The sequence below is a fragment of the Trichosurus vulpecula genome, chromosome 9 (assembly GCF_011100635.1).
Source record: "Trichosurus vulpecula isolate mTriVul1 chromosome 9, mTriVul1.pri, whole genome shotgun sequence".
NCBI lineage: Eukaryota > Metazoa > Chordata > Mammalia > Diprotodontia > Phalangeridae > Trichosurus > Trichosurus vulpecula.
Genome location: NC_050581.1, coordinates 37,164,636 through 37,183,336, shown reverse-complemented (window position 1 = coordinate 37,183,336; position 18,701 = coordinate 37,164,636). Strand labels below are relative to the sequence as shown.

The window sequence follows — 18,701 nt, the reverse complement described above, 5'->3', positions numbered from 1 at the left end:
GGAGGGCAGACTGGGGAAAGGAGTAATCAGAATATATGCCATCTTGGAGTGGGGGGGAGGGCAGAAATGGGGAGAAAATTTGTAACTCAAAATCTTGTGGAAATCAATGTTGAAAACTAAAAATAAAAAATTATAAAACCACATAGCTTGCTTTAATACATCTATATATTTATATGTATACATAAATGTAATTCAAAATACCTGCCTTGCTTTCTTACCTTTCTTCTCTCTTCTTTGTATTTTTAAAATTAATTTTATGTTTTCAATTAATGAAAATCCATCTTCTCTCCCACCCACTTCCCCCCACCCCATGTGAGAAACAAAGAAAAATAAAACCTGTTATAAATGTGTATAGTTAAGCAAAACAAATTCCCACATTGCTTATGCTTTTTTTTATGTCTCATTTCATATTTTGAATTGATCATTTATTTGTCAGGATGTGAGCAGTGTATTTCATCATGTGTTCTCTGGAATAGTGTTTGGTCATTGTGTTGACTAGAATTCCTAAGTCTTTCAAAGTTGTTTGTCTTTACAATATTGTTATTGGATAAATTGTCCTCCCAGTCCTACTCACTTCACTCTACATCAGTTGATGTAAATCTTCCTAGGTTTATCTGAAACTTCCCCCTTCATCATTTCTTACAGCTCAATAGTATTCCATCACAATCATGTACCATAGTTTGTTCAGCCATTTCCCAATTGATGAGTTCCCCTTAGCTTCCAATTCTTTGCTACTGCAAAAAAGAGTTTATGCAGTGTGTTTTCTAGGGAATTGGCCAATATCAGTGAAATTTATTTTGTAGATCATTAATGAATAAAGTGGCTCTTTTTTTGTTTTTGTTTAAATATTGCCATGTAATGTTTTGGAGCAGAAATAACTGATGTTTAGCACTTTAAAGTTTTCAAAGTGCTTTATGTATTTTATCTCATTTGAACCAAATAGTAACAATAATAATAACACCTAGGACAGTGCCTGGCACATAGTAGGTGCTTAATAAATGTTTATTAACTGACCGACTCACAATGGCCCCGTAAGGAAGGTATTTCAGGTATTATTTTCATATCGGCTTTATAGATAAGGTAAACTGAGATGCGTAGGTTATCAAGTGATTTGTCTATGCTCCCACTACTAAGTTTTAGAGGCGAGATTTGAACTGAGGTTGGCTCCAAGTCCAACATTCTCTCCACTATGATTTATTGCATGGAGTTCTACCCATTCACACTCATGTTTCATTTATTCAGATGCCTTCATGGAATTAATTCTATTTCTCTCCTTCTAAGTAACAGTACGATTTGTCCCCATACATGAATTATCTTAGCTCTTTTATCTCATTCATTACAGACAGGATATATCAAGTCATGTATGTGTATGTTTATATATATTGACATGTATGTGCATTTGGCTTTTATTTGAAATGCAATTACTTTTGTCTTTTGCAGAAATACAAATGTATTCATGGATATCAATATTAACTCAAAGGATTTAGCCAGATATTTTCATTGAAAATCAAACAAAAAATTCTAAGCTAGACTTCTGATTTTATTTAAAGTTTGCCTTTACAAACAAAGATTAGCTCTAAGCAGAGTATTTCTTTGTCCCTTAGGTTCCGATCACCTTCGTGAAAAAGATGGACTTTGGGCAGTCTTGGTCTGGCTTTCAATCATTGCAGCCCGAAAACAAAGCGTGGAGGAAATTGTTCGAGACCACTGGGCCAAATTTGGCCGCCACTACTACTGCAGGTGAGAGTTTGATCAAGGTTGTAAATATGGACCTTGGAGAAACTTTTTAGAAAGTGGTTCTTGATCAATGCTCTAGGTAACTAGAATGCCTATAGGGAAGTCTCAGGTAAGATACTAGGGAACCATAGGGAGTAGCTCTGTGAAGCAGCAAACTTAAACGAATAGCAGTAGTATTCTTTGCAAACTATGGGCTTTATAAATTTTGCTGTTATTCAGTCATGTCTGACTCTTCATGACCCCATTTGCAGTTTTCTTGGCAAATAGTTGGAATAGTTAGCCATTTCCTTCTCTAGCTTATTTTAGAGATGAGGAAATTGAGGTAAACAGGGTTAAGTGACATGCCCAGGGTCACACAGCTAGTCGGTGTCTGAGGCTGGATTTGAAGTCAAGAAGATGAATCTTTCTGATTGCAAGTCCAACGCTCTAACCACTGTACCACTTAGCTGCGACCTTAGTGCTAATTCTGTTTTAAGCCCCAAGTTTTCCTTGTGCACAATTCTCTATGTAACACTGAGAATCTACCACCACCTTTCTTTCCAGTTCTTCTACACTGTCTCTGTACTTCCAATCAGATTCTTCCATCTAGATTAAGAGTTCTATGGGGCATGCTTTAACTCTCACTCTATATGCAGAGGTGGAATGACTGACATCCATTAGAACCACTTATCAGGTCCAGTGTAATATTAGCTCCACCTACTCTCCCAAGTTCCTAGGTTGATGGCTACCAATCGACATCCATTCTTTCTTCTTTTCACCTAAGTGGTCCTTTTGCACAAATCTCATTTTTCAATGTTAAATATTTCAATACTTTAGACATACTGTAATAGAAAAGTTTCCATCTTTATAAAGAGAAGGGTCATTTCTTCCTAGGATCCCTGATACCGTTATTCAGATAATATCTTCATGACTTCCAAGTGCACAATTGCCTTTAATAGCTTCTCTTCAACTGAAATCATAGGTTCATAGATCCAGAGGGATCTTAAAGGTTGCTTAGTACAACCTTCTCATTTTGCAGATGAAGAAACTAAGGCCTAAAAGGATCAATACTTTGCTAAAGGTCACATTGGCAGTAAGTAGCAGAGCTGGGGCTATAGTTCAGGTCTTGTGTTTCCCAATTCAGCACCTCAAGTTCAGGATAGAAATCACAGCACTGAGCACATAGCACAAAATGGGGTGCTAAAAATTAACTGGGGGTTTGGAGAAGTAGAGAAGATGGGATTTATTTAAGAGATGACAACTAGTGAGAGTTATAGAAGCTTAGAGGGTGGATGGATGGCTCATGGGAAAAAAAAGTTTGAGTATTACTAATCCTGGGCAGCCAGGTGGTGCTGTGGATAGAGTGCTGGCCCTGGAGTTAGGAAGATTCTTCAAATCCAGTTCAAATCCAGCCTCAGATACTTGCCATGTGACCTTGGACAAGTTATTTCACCCTGTTTGCCTTAGTTTTCTGAGTTCGAGATGGAAATAGCAAATGACTACAGTAACTTTGCCAAGAAAACCCCAAATGGGGTCACAAGGAGTCAGACGAGACTGAACGACAACAATAACACCAATTCTGTTGTGTTAATTAAGTGCTTGCTATGAATGAGTAAGGCTTTTTGCTAGGCACTCTGGATACAAAAACCAAACAGAAAAAGCAGTCCCTGACCTCAGGGAACTTATATTTTACTCCTCATAGGCTTACATTCCACTAATGTAGGAAAATCCCAGAGAAATTTTGGTTCTTTTTTTTTACATTGTTGAGGCCCCTAGGTGGTTCGTTGGATAGAGTGCTGGGCCTAAAGTCAGGAAGACCTGAATTCAAATCCAAGCTCAGATACTTATTAGCTGTGTGACCCTGGGCAAGTCACTTAACCCCTGTTTTCCTTAATCCATTGGAGAAGAAATGGCAAACCACTCCAGTATCCTCACCAAGAAAACCCCATGGACAGTACTGGTACATTATAGCCCATGGGGTCATGAAGAGCAGGACATGATTGAATGACAAAACAACACAAATTACACGGTTGAGAGTTGCTAGAACTTGGTGCTTAATTGAGCTTCAAGTAGGTTTAAAAATAGGCTTTGCTCTTTTAAAGAATCTTTTTCTGCATCTTGAAAGGTCATGGGCTGAGATAAATATCAGAGAAAAAAGTAATCCATGACACTCCTAAGTAACATCTGAGTGACTTTGAATTCCAGTTATGCAACACTCAGTGAAAATTAAACTTTAGATTGTTGGCTGTGCCCGTTCAGTCTTGGAGGTTTGAGATGCAATGGACGCCTCCAAAATACTTATCGTGTCGCTGAAATGAGAAATCCAAGGGCAGGAAAAGATTCCTTTCTTTATTCATGACAGGGGCCCAGGAACTTAGATTCTTATGGCTAAGGGACTCAAGGCACACTAAACCTCCTGGTCCAGTGCAGCACATTCTGATCTACTTTATCGTCCCTGTATTGCCAGTCTCTCCCAGCAAGGCATGGTCTGATTATTCCCTGCTTGATAAGCGTTTTCTATCTCCTGATTTATATGGTGATCATTTAGCCTGCTGCCAGCATTGGGAAGAAATTGCGTTATGACTAATGTGTTTATAATTACTCTGTTTTTTTATACCAAGGGCCAATGCTCTAATCACTTTTCTCAAAACAAGGACCATATAAGAGATTATCACACAGGGACATTTTCAGTCTGTATATGAAGATGTACTAAGGCACTAAATTCTTGCTAAACAAAACATTGCATACATCAAAGGAAAAAGAAAGGAGAAGTAGGTACAAATACCAAGTTAATTTTACTCTTTACCCCAACCAATGACTAATAGAAGATTTATTGGGGAAGGAAGCTGACTATAATACCTTTTTGTCTTTTAGGAGGGTTATAAAACAATTAAATGCTGCTGTGCTGTTTTATTAAGGTGAATCGTGAGGATATCTTGCCTCTGTCACTTACTATCTGTTTGACCTTGGCCAAGTGGACTCGAGGGACCTGGGTTTAAATCCTGGCTCTGCCACTGGGTAACCTTGGGCAAATCTCTTAACCTGAGTCTCAGTTTCTTAGTCTGCAGAACAAAAGACTAGATGGACTATATGACCCTTGGCATTCCTTCTAGAACCAAATCTATGATTCTAAGATCCCAAGTTAATCTCTCTGGGTCCCAGTTTCTTCATCTATAAGAATGAGGGGGTGGGATTACATGACTTCTAAGGTACCACCCAGTTCTAAATCTGTGATCAAGTGATCTTGTGTAAATTAATTTGTAGAAATATGTGAGTTGTTCAGGGAGTGACCTTGTAGAAAACCATTTTATGTGGGTGAGTGAAACTGCAAATGAATTCAGTGTGCAAAGTATTTGGTCTCATGCCCCTGTGTATTGGTGTATAGAGATAAGCATATTAGTAAATAGGCCCTCATCTCCTCCTACTAGGACTACTGCATTTGCCTGCTGGCTGGTCTATCTGCCACAAATGTCTCCTCACTCCAGTTGTCATCTATTTAGCCACCAAAGTGATTTTACTAAAGCACAGATCTGACAATATCACTCCCCCCTACGTAATAAATTCCAATGGTTCCCTATCACCTCCAGGATTAAGTGTAAAGTCCTCTGTTTGGCATTCTAAGCCCTTAATAACCTCCTTCCCTTCACCCTTCCCCACCTACCTCTCCAATATTCTTACACATGACACCCCACCACATACTCTTAGATCCATTGATGCTGACCTCCTTGTCATTCCTCAAACTCCACTTCTTAGTTCCAGGTATTTTTACTGGCTATCCCCCAAGCCTCCCTCCTCATCTCTGGCTTCTTTCAAGTCCAGCTGAAATTCTCATCTTCTACAGGAAACCTTTCCCAATCCCTCTTAATTCTAGTGCTTTCCCTCTGTTAATTGTTTCATCATTATCACGATATAGCTTGTCTGTACATAGTTGTTTGCATGTCTCTTCTATTAGACTGAGTCACACTGGTTTATCTAGAGAAACGTATTTGTAAACAGCAAATAAGTAAACTGAGTGAGATCTGAGCATTTCACATCTAACGATGCCAATGTCCTCCATGTCTGTGGTCCTCTCTAACTCAGGGCCTCCTCAAATTTTATGGAACCTTATTGCTGCTATGTTGTTTTGCATGTGGGAAAGCAGTGATCACTCCATCTATTGGGTGTTTTCTGTCTCTGTCAATGACTTTAAAAATAATTCACTACTGAAATGTACAATCTTCTCAGGTATGGTGTAACCTACTTTTGGCAAGTGGGTGGAAGGGGAGACCATTCCAGACATGGGGTGCAGCTAGTACAAAGATGGGAGATGGAGTGCCATGTCTGAGGAACTAAAAGCAGTTGGATTATAGAACATAGAGAGGGAAAAAAGAAGACTGGAAAGGTTGGAAGAAACCAGGTTATAAAGAACTTTAAACACCAAATAGAGGATTTCTATTTGATCTTGGAAATAATAAGGAGCCACTGGAGTTCAGTGAGCAGGGGTGGTGGTTGGGGAGTTGACACAATCAGACTTATGCTTTAGAAAAATCAGCTTGGAAGCTAAGTGGAGGATGGATGGGAGTGGGGACAATCAAAGCAGAGAGACCAGTAAGAAGTCATAAACTATTGACATAGTTTAGGCAAGAATTGATGAGGACTTGAACAAGAGCTGTGGCAATATGAGTCAAAAGAAGGGGACATGTAAAAGAGCTGCTGTGAAGGTAAAAACAAGGTGTCAGTGGATTGCATGTGTGAGATGAGTGACATTAAAGAGTGACACAAGCATTTTCAGTCTGAGTGTCTAGGAGGGTAGTCATACTCTTGATAGCAATAGGGAAGTTGGGAAGAGAAGAGGGTTTGGGGAGAAAGATAGTGATAGAGTTCTATCTTGGGTATGTTAGGTTTGAGATGCCTATAAGACATCCAGTTTGAGATGTTTAAAAGGCAATTGTGATCTATGACTACAGCTCAGGAGAGAAGCTAGGGCTGAATATATAAATCATTTCCATAGAGATGATAGTTGAACCTGGGGGAGGTGATGAGATCAACAAGTGAAATAGCAAAAAGAGTAGAGAGAAAAGAGATGCCTAAGACAGAGCCTTGGAAGGTACCTATAATTGTGAGAAGCAGTGGTCAGACAGATAGGAGAGAGCAATGTCATGAAAGCCCAGGGAGGATAAAGTACCCTGGAAGAAAAGGTGAGAAAAGGCCATTATTTTTGGCAATTAAGAGATTGTTGATAGTTTTTGGAGAGTTGTAGAGGGGAAAGAACACTGGATTTGGAATTGGAGAACTTGGGTTCCAATCTTGGCTTAGATAGAACATTTACTAAGTGCCAGGCACTATGCTAAGTGCTAGAGACACAAATACTAGCAGGCAAGGCAATTCCTGTCCTCAAAGAGTTTAGATTCTAATTTACTACCTGCGTTACCTTGGGCAATCCACTTTAATTCTCTGGGCTATGGTTTTCTCATCTGTAAAATGAGAAAGTTGGACTACAGGATCTCTAAGGTCTCTCCCAGCTCCTAATCTATTCTCCTGTGAACCTTAGCAACAACTAGCCAAGACTTCAGGCATTCAGTTCTTTTTGGTTGCTTCATATGTACATTCAGCCTCCTTCTTTAGGCAATTCCTCTCCAAGACCCAGAAATAAGATCATTTGCTTGTGTCCACAGTACTTCCTGTAGAGCACAGGTGTTTTTCCAAGACCTTCCATATGTTTACTGGCTTAGCCAGACATTCCTGGCATCCTGGACTAGAGGATACAGCCAGGTTGATATGGCTGCAGGGTACTCAGAAAGGACATTCTGGAGAGTCAGTGTTTTCCAAATTGGGTTTCTGGGAAGAGATAGCACAGTTTCAAATGTTCTATTTGTATTGTGTGAGGGCTTTTATTAAGTTTATTATAAGAAAGTGCTTATTTGCTGAAAGGCTTGCCTGGGTATGACAGTTGCAGAAAGTACCTATTGATTGCTAAGGATGGAATTAGAGTCTCCCTCTCTCCAGTTCAATGAGATGTTTTTCAGCTCAGTATATTGCCTGGAAGGATTGGTAGAAGATCAGATGACCTTAGAAGTTCTTTCCAACCTTCTGGTTCTATGATTATTCTCACTGGGTCTTTCTCTTCATACCAGGTTTGATTATGAGGGGCTAGAGCCAAAAACAACATATTACATCATGCGAGACCTGGAGGCCTTGATCACTGACAAGTCATTCACTGGCCAGCAGTTTGCTGTGGGGAGCCATGTCTACAGTGTGGAAAAAACAGACAGCTTTGAATATGTGGACCCTGTGGATGGCACTGTGACCAAAAAACAGGTACTGGATGGGAGTCAAGGCATGTGGGAACTTTGGTGAATAAAGTGTACTTGATGTGTCTCACATTGACAACCACTTCCTTTTAAGGAAAACTTCAGTTCTGCAATTCAATTAAATAAATATTATGCATTTGCTGGGTGTTTGGGAGAGATGCAAAGTTTAGATAATGTGGTCCCTGTTTTCATGCAGTTTATTGTGTAATGGGATAGAATGCATTCTCAAATAAACATAATCAATCAATCCATCTGAAGTATCTGCTATGTACCAGACACTGGACTAGGTGCTGGGACATGAAGATTAAAAAAAAAAAAGAAACAATCCCTTCAAGGAGCTAACATTCTATTGAGGGAGACAAGATGTATATACATAAGAATATGCAGAAGAAATATACGCAAAGTAAATATAAGGTAGTTAGTGAAGGAGATAGTTAGTACATAAATGTATAAGAGGGTGTAACAAAGTATTTGCATGAGATCCTGAGGTGAAAAGTCATCATTGACAGGAGGCACCTGGGAAGGCTTTCAGGTAGAGCTTGTATTTGAGAGACTCTTAGAGGGGTAGGTAAAATAAGGAAAAGGAGGGTAAGGGTTAAGGATCAAGGTAATTGGGATAGGGTAAAAAGAGAGGCTGAGGAGGACAATAGCGAGTAAAAATAAGACGGAGGGAAATTCACAAATAGTAATTATAACTTTGAATGTGAATGGAATGAACTTACCCATAAAAGAGAACAGACAGAAGAATGGATTAAAAATTGGAATCCAACAATATATTGTTTACAAGAAATATATTTAAGAATGAGAGATACACATAGTTATTTGAGATATAATTTAAAGGATGAGTGGAAATTCTGTGGAAGAAAAAGTGGTGTAAGTGCCTGGGGGGATAGAGCAAACAAAGGTACTTAGGTAGCTAAGTAGCTGTAGTAACAATCTTGCTAGCAGCTACTGTGGCTGTGGAAGACCTACAACAACCAGCACACAGAAGGCCTGCTAACACAGGTTCTTTGATCTGCTTTTCTAAGGAAAGCAACTGTAAGGGGTTAACAATCTCAATTTAATCAAACATACATATACGTATATCATTCACTTACTTCAGGGGAAAAAGATCAGCCCTCTGAACTTCAAGGCAAATAAAAACAAAAATTACAAACATCAACAGACAGACCTTGTCTGATTCAAATCACAATTCATAGTTACTAAAGAAACACCAATATCTGTCTGGGTTATCAAAGCCTGGGGCAGTTATGGCTTGCCCAGAGTCTCAACACTCCTTCCATGAGTGAGCCCCAAAAGTCAAACACTAAGCTCCCCTTAATTATATCCTGTTCTGAGCCCTGAGGGCTCTGACCTCACCCAGGCTGGATGTATGAAAGTTTCCCATCCCCAGTATCACATCATATTTGGTTGTAGCCACCTCACTCTTTCCCGTGGGCACAGTTTCTCAAACAAGAGGTTGTCTTTGGTCAGCTTTATTAATTGTACTCCAGTGGTTCCCAACCTGATGAAGTTCTGCTTCTCAGTCCTATCTATTGACCTATGGGGAAACACAAATAAACAGAACTGTGCCCTGTGAGCAAATACCATAGGACTGCCCTGGTACCTAAATTTGAGAGGGGCAAGCTCGACAGAGACAATACCGATTTACATTAGTGGACAGAGAACCTGGTTTAGTCATAACTAAGATTTATTCAGGATGTCCCAGAAGTCTTAGTACCATTTTAAACTGCTAAAGATTGTCGTTTAGTTGATTAATCATGTCTGACTCTTCATGACTCCATTAAGGTTTTTCTTGGTAAAGATACTGGAGGTGTTTGCCATTTTCTTCTCCAGCTCATTTTATAGATGAGGAAACTGAGGCAAATAGGGTGAAGTGACTTGTCCAGGGTCATACAGTTAGTAAGTGTCCGAGGCCAGATTTGAACTCAGGTCCTCCTGGCTCCATCTTCATGAGTTTAAACAAAGAGTCTGACATTACTGAAAATGACTGAAAAACAACAGCCCCCTGGTTCCAGAGTCAGCAGTCTGTCCACTGTGCCACAAAGCCGATCATTAAAGATTACACTAAGACTTTTGAGACACCCTGTAGAATGCTTTAAAGTTCGTGAAGCACTTTACATAGCTTATGTCATTTGATTCTCACAGTAACCCTAAGATAGATACTATCATTCCCGTTTTACAGACGAGGAAGATAAGGCTGAGGGTAGGTTAACTGAATTTGTTCAGTCACATAGCTATTGTGTCTGAGGAAGGCAGTCAAAAAGTATTTATTGAGAACCTGCTTTGTGCCAGGCGCAGTGCTAAGTGCTGGGGAGATAAAGAAAAGCAAAATACAGTCCCTGCTTTCTTGGAGCTCATAGATTAATGGGAGACAACATATAAACAACTATGTACAAAGATTGGAAAAGTGTGTGTGCACTGAGGGGAGAGGGGAAGGTTATAAAGAGCTTTGGAAGCCAAACAGAGGTTTTTACCTGGAGGTGATAGTTGGAACCATTGAAGTTTATTGAAATTAAAGCAAGTTAAATGACTCATCCAAAATCACTCCATGTCAGAGGTAGAATTCGAACCCAGGTCCTTGGCAGGGATGTTGGTGGTGACATTGTCCTACCTGTGCTTTAGGAAGATCAGGCTGACAGCTGAGTACAGAATGGCCTGGGGTGAGCAGACACTTGAGGCAAAGGGGCCAATCGGAAAGGTATTGCATTTGTCCAGACTTGGGGTCGTGAAGTGTTGCACCAGGACAGCAGAAGTTTCAGAGGAAAGGGGCATATAGAAAAGAAAATGGAGACACTTGGCAACAAATTGTCTTTGGGGGATGAGAAAGAGTGAGGAGATGAGAAGAGCACCCAGAATGTGAACCTGAGTGACCGAGAGGATAACGGTGCCCTCCACAGAAATAGGAAAGCTAGAAGAGGGAAGGGTTTGGGGAGGGGGAATAATAGCCAGGATTTATATAGCACTTGAAGGTTTGCATATGATATCCCAAGTCTTGACTTGGTGGCCATGGTGGTCTTGAATTCTTGAGTCATCCTTTTTTCTAGACCTTTCCATGAAGTAACCTACAACTTCTCTCTCTATGCAATAATGATTTGTGAAACTGGGGCAAGAGGCCAGGTCAAATGACCAAGTCCAAGGCCAGGCTGAGGTTGCCTTTTATTGGCTCCTGGTTTGGGGCTGGGGAGGTTGATTAGGACTCATATGTGCCATCTCCTGCTTTCCTTCCCTATTAGCATGCCTAGGCGTTCCTGGTTTCCTGCCAGCTCAATATGTGAGAGCCAATTTCTCTGTGTGTGCCTCATGAAAGGTGGAGACAGCCTTCCCCACCCCTTACCCCTGGCAATTGGAATATCGCTTCATTTCATCAAGCACCCTCTAGACCCTACCAAAGGGAGGGAAGGGCCAGTCAGGGGTCTGGCAGCTGTGCCTTATTGACACTGGATTCTTTCTTTACCTTGCCTTTGCAAACCATGTAGGAACCAACTGGAAATATTACACTGTAATTTTCTACTGAGTTTTGCTTATTTATTGGGCATGATTATCACTGAACTTGCCGTGGAAGCATTTTTAGGCTTGCTCTACAAACAAGACCAATTTTTTCATCCTTTTATAGGTTAAGAAAAGTTCTGTCTGAAATCCCAGAATTTCAACCCTTCTTTGTCCATTTGTCAGAAGCAGAATGGACTAAAGCAAATGAATTGTTGTGGATTCAAGGCCTTTCAGAAAAGCTAAAGGATAAAGTCATAGTCACTGCCATTTTTATCTTGTCTTGTTTCTTAATATATGTCCATGTGGTTCTTCTCAGTTTCGAGTTTCAAGAAGAAGTTTGATCTATGGTCTGTTTCATGTGCTTTCCTTTTGTCAGCTGAATTCTATGCAAGACATTTCCCTTTCATAATGCTTTTTCTTTCTATAGACTCTTCTATCCCCTGAACAAGTAAGCTCATCTTTACTTGTATTACTATTCTTTTGGTCACATACTAGCATCTCTATGATGACTTTAGGAGATTGGATTGAATTGTCTTTTGAAATAAGTAATACTAGTATGGGAGAAACTCTCAATTTTTTTTGGGAGGGTGAGAATTTGATAATTGAAGCATGTAGCTGCTTTATTTAGCCTTTGTGCTGAGTCTAGGTAAGCCTCTTTTCATTTTTTTTTTACTTTTACATGCATTTTCTTTGTTCTAAAATTTATATTCACACTCCAATTGACTATTATCCTAAATCATCATTTTCCCACCATTTGAAGCAGAGCTTATCCTTCCTTTTCACTCTGGGACTTCAATCCAACTTTAGATAACTTTATTTTGACTCTGTACAAGAGTCAAAAAAGAGAAGTAGGATCCTTACAGTATTTCTAAAGTCATATGTGGTTTTAGTTCATCGATGAAATAAAATGCTTTGTAAACCTTAAAGTACTAGAAAATGTTAGTTGTAATGATCATCATGGAGACTTGAAGACTTTCCTTGAAAGGATTAATCTTTTAAAAAAATTATAATTTATTTTTAACATTTAAAAAACTTTTGAGTTCCAAATTCCTTCCCTCCCCTTAGCTCCTCCCCTACCCATTGAGAAGGCAAGCAATATTATATCAAGTATACATGTGAAGTGATGCAAAACATATTTCTATACTAGCCATGTTGCAAAGAAAAAAGCAAGAGAAAGAAAGTGAAAAATTATACTCCAGTTTGCATGCAGAGTTCATAAGTTTTCTCTCTGTAGATGGATAGCATTTTTCATTATGATTCCTTCAGAATTGTCTTGGATCGTTGTACTGATCAGAGTAGCTAAGTCTTTTCACAGTTGGTCATTATTACAATATTGCTGCACTGTGTACAATGTTCTTCTTAGTTCTTTTCGCTTTATTATGCATCAATCCATATAGGTCTTTCCAGATTTTCTGAAACCATCCCCTTCATCATTTTTTCATAGTATGACATAGTATAATAGTATTCCATCATAATTGTATACCATGACTTCTTCAGTCATTCTTCATTTGATGGGTATCCCCTCAATTTCCATTTTTTGCCACCACAATATACATATTGGTCCTTTTTCTTTGTTTTTTTAAAATCTCTTTGGGATTCAGTTCTAGTAGAGATATTGCCGGGTCAAAAGGTATGCACAGTTTTATATCTCTTGGGCATATTTCCAAATTGCTCTCCAGAGTGATTGGATCAGTTCACAATTCCACTAACATTGCATTGGTAGTCCAATTTTTGCACATTCCCTCCAATATTTATAATTTTCCTTTTTTGTCATATTAGCCAATCTGGTAAGTGTGAGGTGGGACCACAGGGTTGTTTTAATTTGCATTTCTCTAATCAATAGCGATTGAGGGCATTTTTCATATAGCTATAGATAGCTTTGATTTCTTTGTCTGGAAACTGCTTGTTCATATTCTTTGACCATTTATCAATTGGGAAATGACTTGTATTCTTATAAATTTGATTCAATTCTCTATATATTTGAGAAATGAGGCCTTTATCAGAGACAGTCGCTATAAAAATTTTCCCTCCGTTTCCTGCTTTCCTTCTTGTTTTGGTTGCATTGATTTTGTTTTTACAAAAACCTGCCGCGTTCCCCCTAGGCCTCTTCCTGGGCCGGGGGTCGCGGGCAGTCCTCCCCGGGGGACCTCTTCTGCTCCTACACCGAGCCTTCGGTCGTCACCGGCCGGCCTGGCCTCCACCCAGACCGGAATTCACCAGACAGAACGCCAGAGGATCTCGCTCACGGTCTTTATTGGTACATCTTCCACGGCGACTGCTCGACTCCGACTCCTCCCCTATCCCCGTACATTATATAACCTATTGCAGCCAATCCAGTGGCGAGAGCTATAACATTGCCTTATATGGACGGGCTTCATCCTAAGCCGGCACCGCCCAGCGATATACCCGGAAAAGCGTTATACCCGGAAAGCTGTAGTCCCTGCCCCACCCTCCACCCAGCCCTAAGCGGCGTCCCACCCCCACCCAAATCCCAACAATTCACCCCTTAAACTAAAATTAAAAGGAAGAAGGGGAAACATAGGGCAGTGCTCATAAAGCGGAATCAAGATCCAACTAACCTGAGGGGTCCTCCCCCACACCTACGGCCCGCAGGGCGCGGTAACCAACCCGCTGGCGGCGAGAAAGCAGGGAGATGCAGGCGCAAAGAACGCGGACCGCAATAAGCAGGGCGAGGAAGGCCGCCGCAGCAGCCAGGTAGGGCCACCAGGAGAACCACGGACCTGAAAGCCAAGAAGGCCACCAGGAGGAGAGGTTGGGCGGGACCCATGGGGAGACCCTAGTGCCATTGATGGCCTGGTACTCCCGCCGAAGGTTGTGCGGCGTGTCCCAAAAATCCTCATCCCAGGTCCCGGTCAGGGCCCGGGAAAGGTTGCGGCTGAGCTCGGCCGCGATAGAGGAGTTAGAATAAGGGGCATTCGTCACACAGCCAGAAGAAAGGGGGTTGGACGCAAACGTCCTGGGGGGGGGAACAGTCTGAGGAGTCAAGGTCCAATTTTCTCCCTCTTTCTCCCAAGAGAGAACCGCCGCTCCCGGTGAACGATGAGGAACCCCCAGAGCAGGCGAAGTCCAGGTGTCGGGCACATGGCTGAAAAAGGAAAGAAAAGGAATTAGTCAGGGCTGCTCTACCTCTTCAGAGTCACTAGGGTCCGTCCTGATGAGGACGTCCCGAACCTGACGGAGAGGGACCCAAAAGGGCCCGTCCCCGGCCTGGGGGCCCTGTACAGCCAGGCACCCGCGGCGTCGGGCCACAACCCGACTTGGGCCGTGCCATTGTCCTTGGGGGTCTTTCCAAAGAACTGAAGACCCCTCCCGGGCGCGAACCGGAGGCGGAAGTATGGAGGTGGGGTCTGAGTGTCCGACGAGACCGGCGTAAAAACGGGCCGCCGGTGTCGTCCCGTCTGCGCGAACAGACAAAAAGTTTAGGGCGAAGAGCACGCGGGCGAGGTCTGGGGTCGACGGTCGACGAGGGAGTTTGCCGAACATTTTAGTAAAACAATCCTTCAGGCTGCGGTTGGTGCGCTCGACCACCGCCTGTCCCTGCGGATTATAAGCGATGCCCGTGGTATGTAGGATGCCGAACTCATGGCAGAAGTCCTCGAAGGCCTTTGCGACATAGGCAGGGCCATTGTCCGTCTTTATCTCCGTAGGAACGCCGATGTGTGCGAACGCCTGGTAGAGGTGAGCAATAACACAGCGAGCCGTCTCCCCAGGCTGAAAGGAGGCGCTGACAAATCCCGAAAACGTGTCCACTGAGACGTGGAGAACCCGGGAGCCAATGTGCGTCATGTCCATCTGCCAGAGAGCGTTAGAACTGTCCCCTCTGGGGTTGCGAGCTCTTTCCGGGATGCGGGGCTGAAAGGGGGAGCAAGAGGCACAAGCTTTGACAATGTCTCTGGCCTGCTGTCGAGATATTCCGTACAGATGACGGAGAGATCGGGCGGAGAGGTGCCAACGGGAATGGGCTAATTGGGCCGGATCTTCGGAAACCTCATCCGCGACAGCAAGGAAAGTCTCAGGCGGCGACCTGAGGGCGGCGTCCACAACAGCATTCCCCGAATAGATGGGGCCCGCGGTCGTCCGGTGAGAGTGGACATGGAGGAGGTAAACGCGGGCCGAACGAGTCTGCAGAGCCTGTTGGACCTGTGAAAAGAGTGGGTGGAGCGGTACACCGGGAGAAATAAAGGAGTCTGGGAGGCCAGAAACAAGCTCCACGGCATATTTGCTATCTGAAATCACATTAATAGGCGTATCAGGGAACAACTGGAGCGCCTGAAGGATCGCCCACAACTCACTGGGCTGCACCGAGGGATATGGAGAGAGCAGTCGCAGGCACTGTTGCAAATGGGGGATATACAGCGCCACTCTGTGGTCCTTAGAAGCATCGGTAAAAATCTGGGGCCCCTGTACCGGTTGCGGGCTCACCGGGGACGGGGCGAGGGAGATGGGGAAAAGGGGGATGGTCTCCAAGAGTTTGGGCAAAGGGCCGCCGCCCACCGGGACGTCAAGCAGTGTCACCGCCCACGCCCAGGACGCCTGCATCAGTTCAGGAAGGACGGGAACAAGGTACGGTGCGTCCAGGGTGGGCACACAGCCTAGCAACGCTAGGCAGCGACGCCGGGCTGCTATTACAAGGCGAGCCAAAGCATCCAAGCGCCCCTCCAGCGAGGAGGCCGCGCCTGAAACATAGATCCACTCAATTACTCCATGGGCCTGATACAAGGCACCCCATGGTAATAGGCCGTCTTGCAGGGGCCTAAAATAAACTGTCTTATTTGGCTCATATCGTGTCAGCGCGGACGTGGCTCGAGCAATGATGCGATGCAGTGCATCGCGGGCTGCAGGGGTCCAAGCTCGAGGAGATTTAAGGTCCGTGGGTCCTCTGAGAAGGTCATAAAGGGGTTGCATATCCCCGGGGGGAATAGGAAGATAAGAGCGGACCCACTGCACCGAGCCCACAAGTTTTTGAAAATCATTAAGAGTCTTGCAGCGCGCCTCCTGTAGCACAGGAAAGGGGCGCCGCACGGAGGTCTCCCCCACCACCGAGCCAAGATACTTAGCCGGGACCGTAAGTTGGACCTTCTCAGGATCCAGGAACAGGCCCGCACGGTGTAGCGTCCTCCGAACATCTCTCAAGCAAGGGTCCAACAATTGCTGAGTAGGCGCCGCCACCAGGATATCATCCATATAATGAAGAAGGAGAGCTGAAGGGTGGTCCCGACGGACCGGTTCCAGCACCCCGTCCACATGTCTCTGGCACAGCGTAGGGCTGTTGGCCATTCCCTGCGGGAGAACCTTGAACTCGAACCGCCTGTGGGGACGAGAAACATTAGTAGATGGCAGAGAGAACGCAAACTTGGGGGTGTCTTTCGGGTGGAGGGGAATGGAGAAAAAGCAGTCCTTTATGTCCACCACGGCCAAAGGCCATCCAGCCGGAATGGCCGTGGGAGAAGGAAGCCCGGGCTGGAGCTTCCCCATTGGTAACATAATACGGTTGATGGCCCGCAAGTCCACCAGGAGTCTCCAGCGGCCTTTTCCACCGCGTTTTTTAATGACAAAGGCAGGAGAATTGTAAGGGCTAGTGGAGGGCCTAATTTGGCCCTGAAGGAGCAGACCCTGGACAATCTCCTCCATTACAACGAGCTTTTGCAACGGGAGGGGCCACTGGTCTACCCACACTGGCGTGGTAGATGTCCAAGTGATTCGGGGTGTGGGGGTGCCCGTGTCACGATCAGTGGCCCTCAAGAGTTTAAAGTATCCGGGCCGGACAAGGTAACCTCGAGCTGTGCAAGGATGTCACGACCCCATAGTGCATAGGTGAGACCGGGAACGCACAAAGGGCTAAACTGGCCCTCAAGCGCGTCCCGTCTCCAAGTCATAGGCCTGGCGGCCTCCCATGCCTCCACTACTCCTCCCACTCCCTTTACTGGCTTGCCAGCTCGTCGGCGTGGAATTTGAGGAGGCCACTGGTTGCGGGGCAGCGCGGAGCGATCGGCTCCCGTGTCTACTAGACCCCGCACTGGCTGTCCCTCCACCAGGAGGATCATCATGGGGCGGTCCATTGTGATCTTCTCCATCCAAAGGCAAGAATCAGCCTCTGTGTCCTGGAACGGCACTGCCTGAGCGAGGACCTCACCTGGGAAAATATCAACTAGAATAGGGTGTGGGTTAACTACCAGTAACGGGTCACCGGGGGCCAGCACCTGGGTGGGAACGGTATAGCGGGACTGAAAAGGGTTCCCCGTGGCCAGGAGCACTCCTGCTGGCCCTTGGACCGGGATTTTTATTGCCCCCCACGAGGGAAGGGTGGTTGAGTCTCGGGCCGTAAGGACTGGACCTGGGGGGGGCGAGTTGCCCGCTTTCTCGGCCCCCCGTGCTCGTTTCCCGACTCCTGGGTGGGGTTCCTTTGGTCGGAGCGGCAAAATTTCGCCATATGGCCAGGCTTTCCGCAGCGGAAGCAATTTGGGGTGCCTCGTCCCGACCCGCAGCTTTGTGGACACTGGGCCCGAAAGTGACCCAGCTGACCACATTTAAAGCACCGACGGTCGGATCCGGAGTCCCGGGAGACCGCGAGGCGGTTCAAAGTCTCTACCAGGGCGTCATTTCTCGCGGCCTCCTCTTTCAAGCGATCCCTCCGGTCCCGTTCTATGGCCGTCGCCAAGACTTCCATGGGACAGGGAGGAGCGAGGGACATCACCTTTTCTATCATTTGGTCCGGGGTGGCGTCGGGGGGCAAGGCCGCCAGAGCTGTCTTCGCCTCCCCCCGGAACCCCTCTCGGAGGATCTGCTTAATGATGAGTTCCCGGCCCGGCCCTGCAAACGTGCTGTCCACGTATCTCCGCACTCGCGTGGCAAACTCAAGTGCGCTCTCCCCTGGCTTCTGGCGCATATCGGCCAGGCCAGCTGGGGTTCCTGCAGAGGTACGCCCCAGCCTTTGCCATGCCTGTTGATGCACTACCCGCACATCCTCCAGCTCCTGGTCACTAAAAGTGGCCTGTACCCGGGGATCACTGTATTGTCCCCGGCCCAACAACAGGTCTACCCGCCCCGGGGGCCCCCCGGTGCGCGCTTGGAGCGCTCTAGCCTCCGATTCTTTGATAGCCTGGAACGCCGTGTAGTCCACAGGGCTCAGGACCCCCAACGCGAGGTCATCGAAATCACGCGGGGTCCAGACTGTGGAGACAG

The 18,701-nt window shown here is 44.8% G+C and overlaps 1 protein-coding gene across 1 annotated transcript in view; it reads left to right on the top strand.

The window, feature by feature from the left end:
- PGM5 (phosphoglucomutase 5) overlaps positions 1-18,701 on the top strand; it is a 232,538-nt gene that overhangs the window by 152,236 nt on the left and 61,601 nt on the right. Inside the window, exons 8-9 of the mRNA XM_036739286.1 lie at positions 1,605-1,740; positions 7,830-8,013. Coding sequence (XP_036595181.1) covers positions 1,605-1,740; positions 7,830-8,013 — 320 coding nt within the window. The remainder of the gene's footprint in view (positions 1-1,604; positions 1,741-7,829; positions 8,014-18,701) is intronic.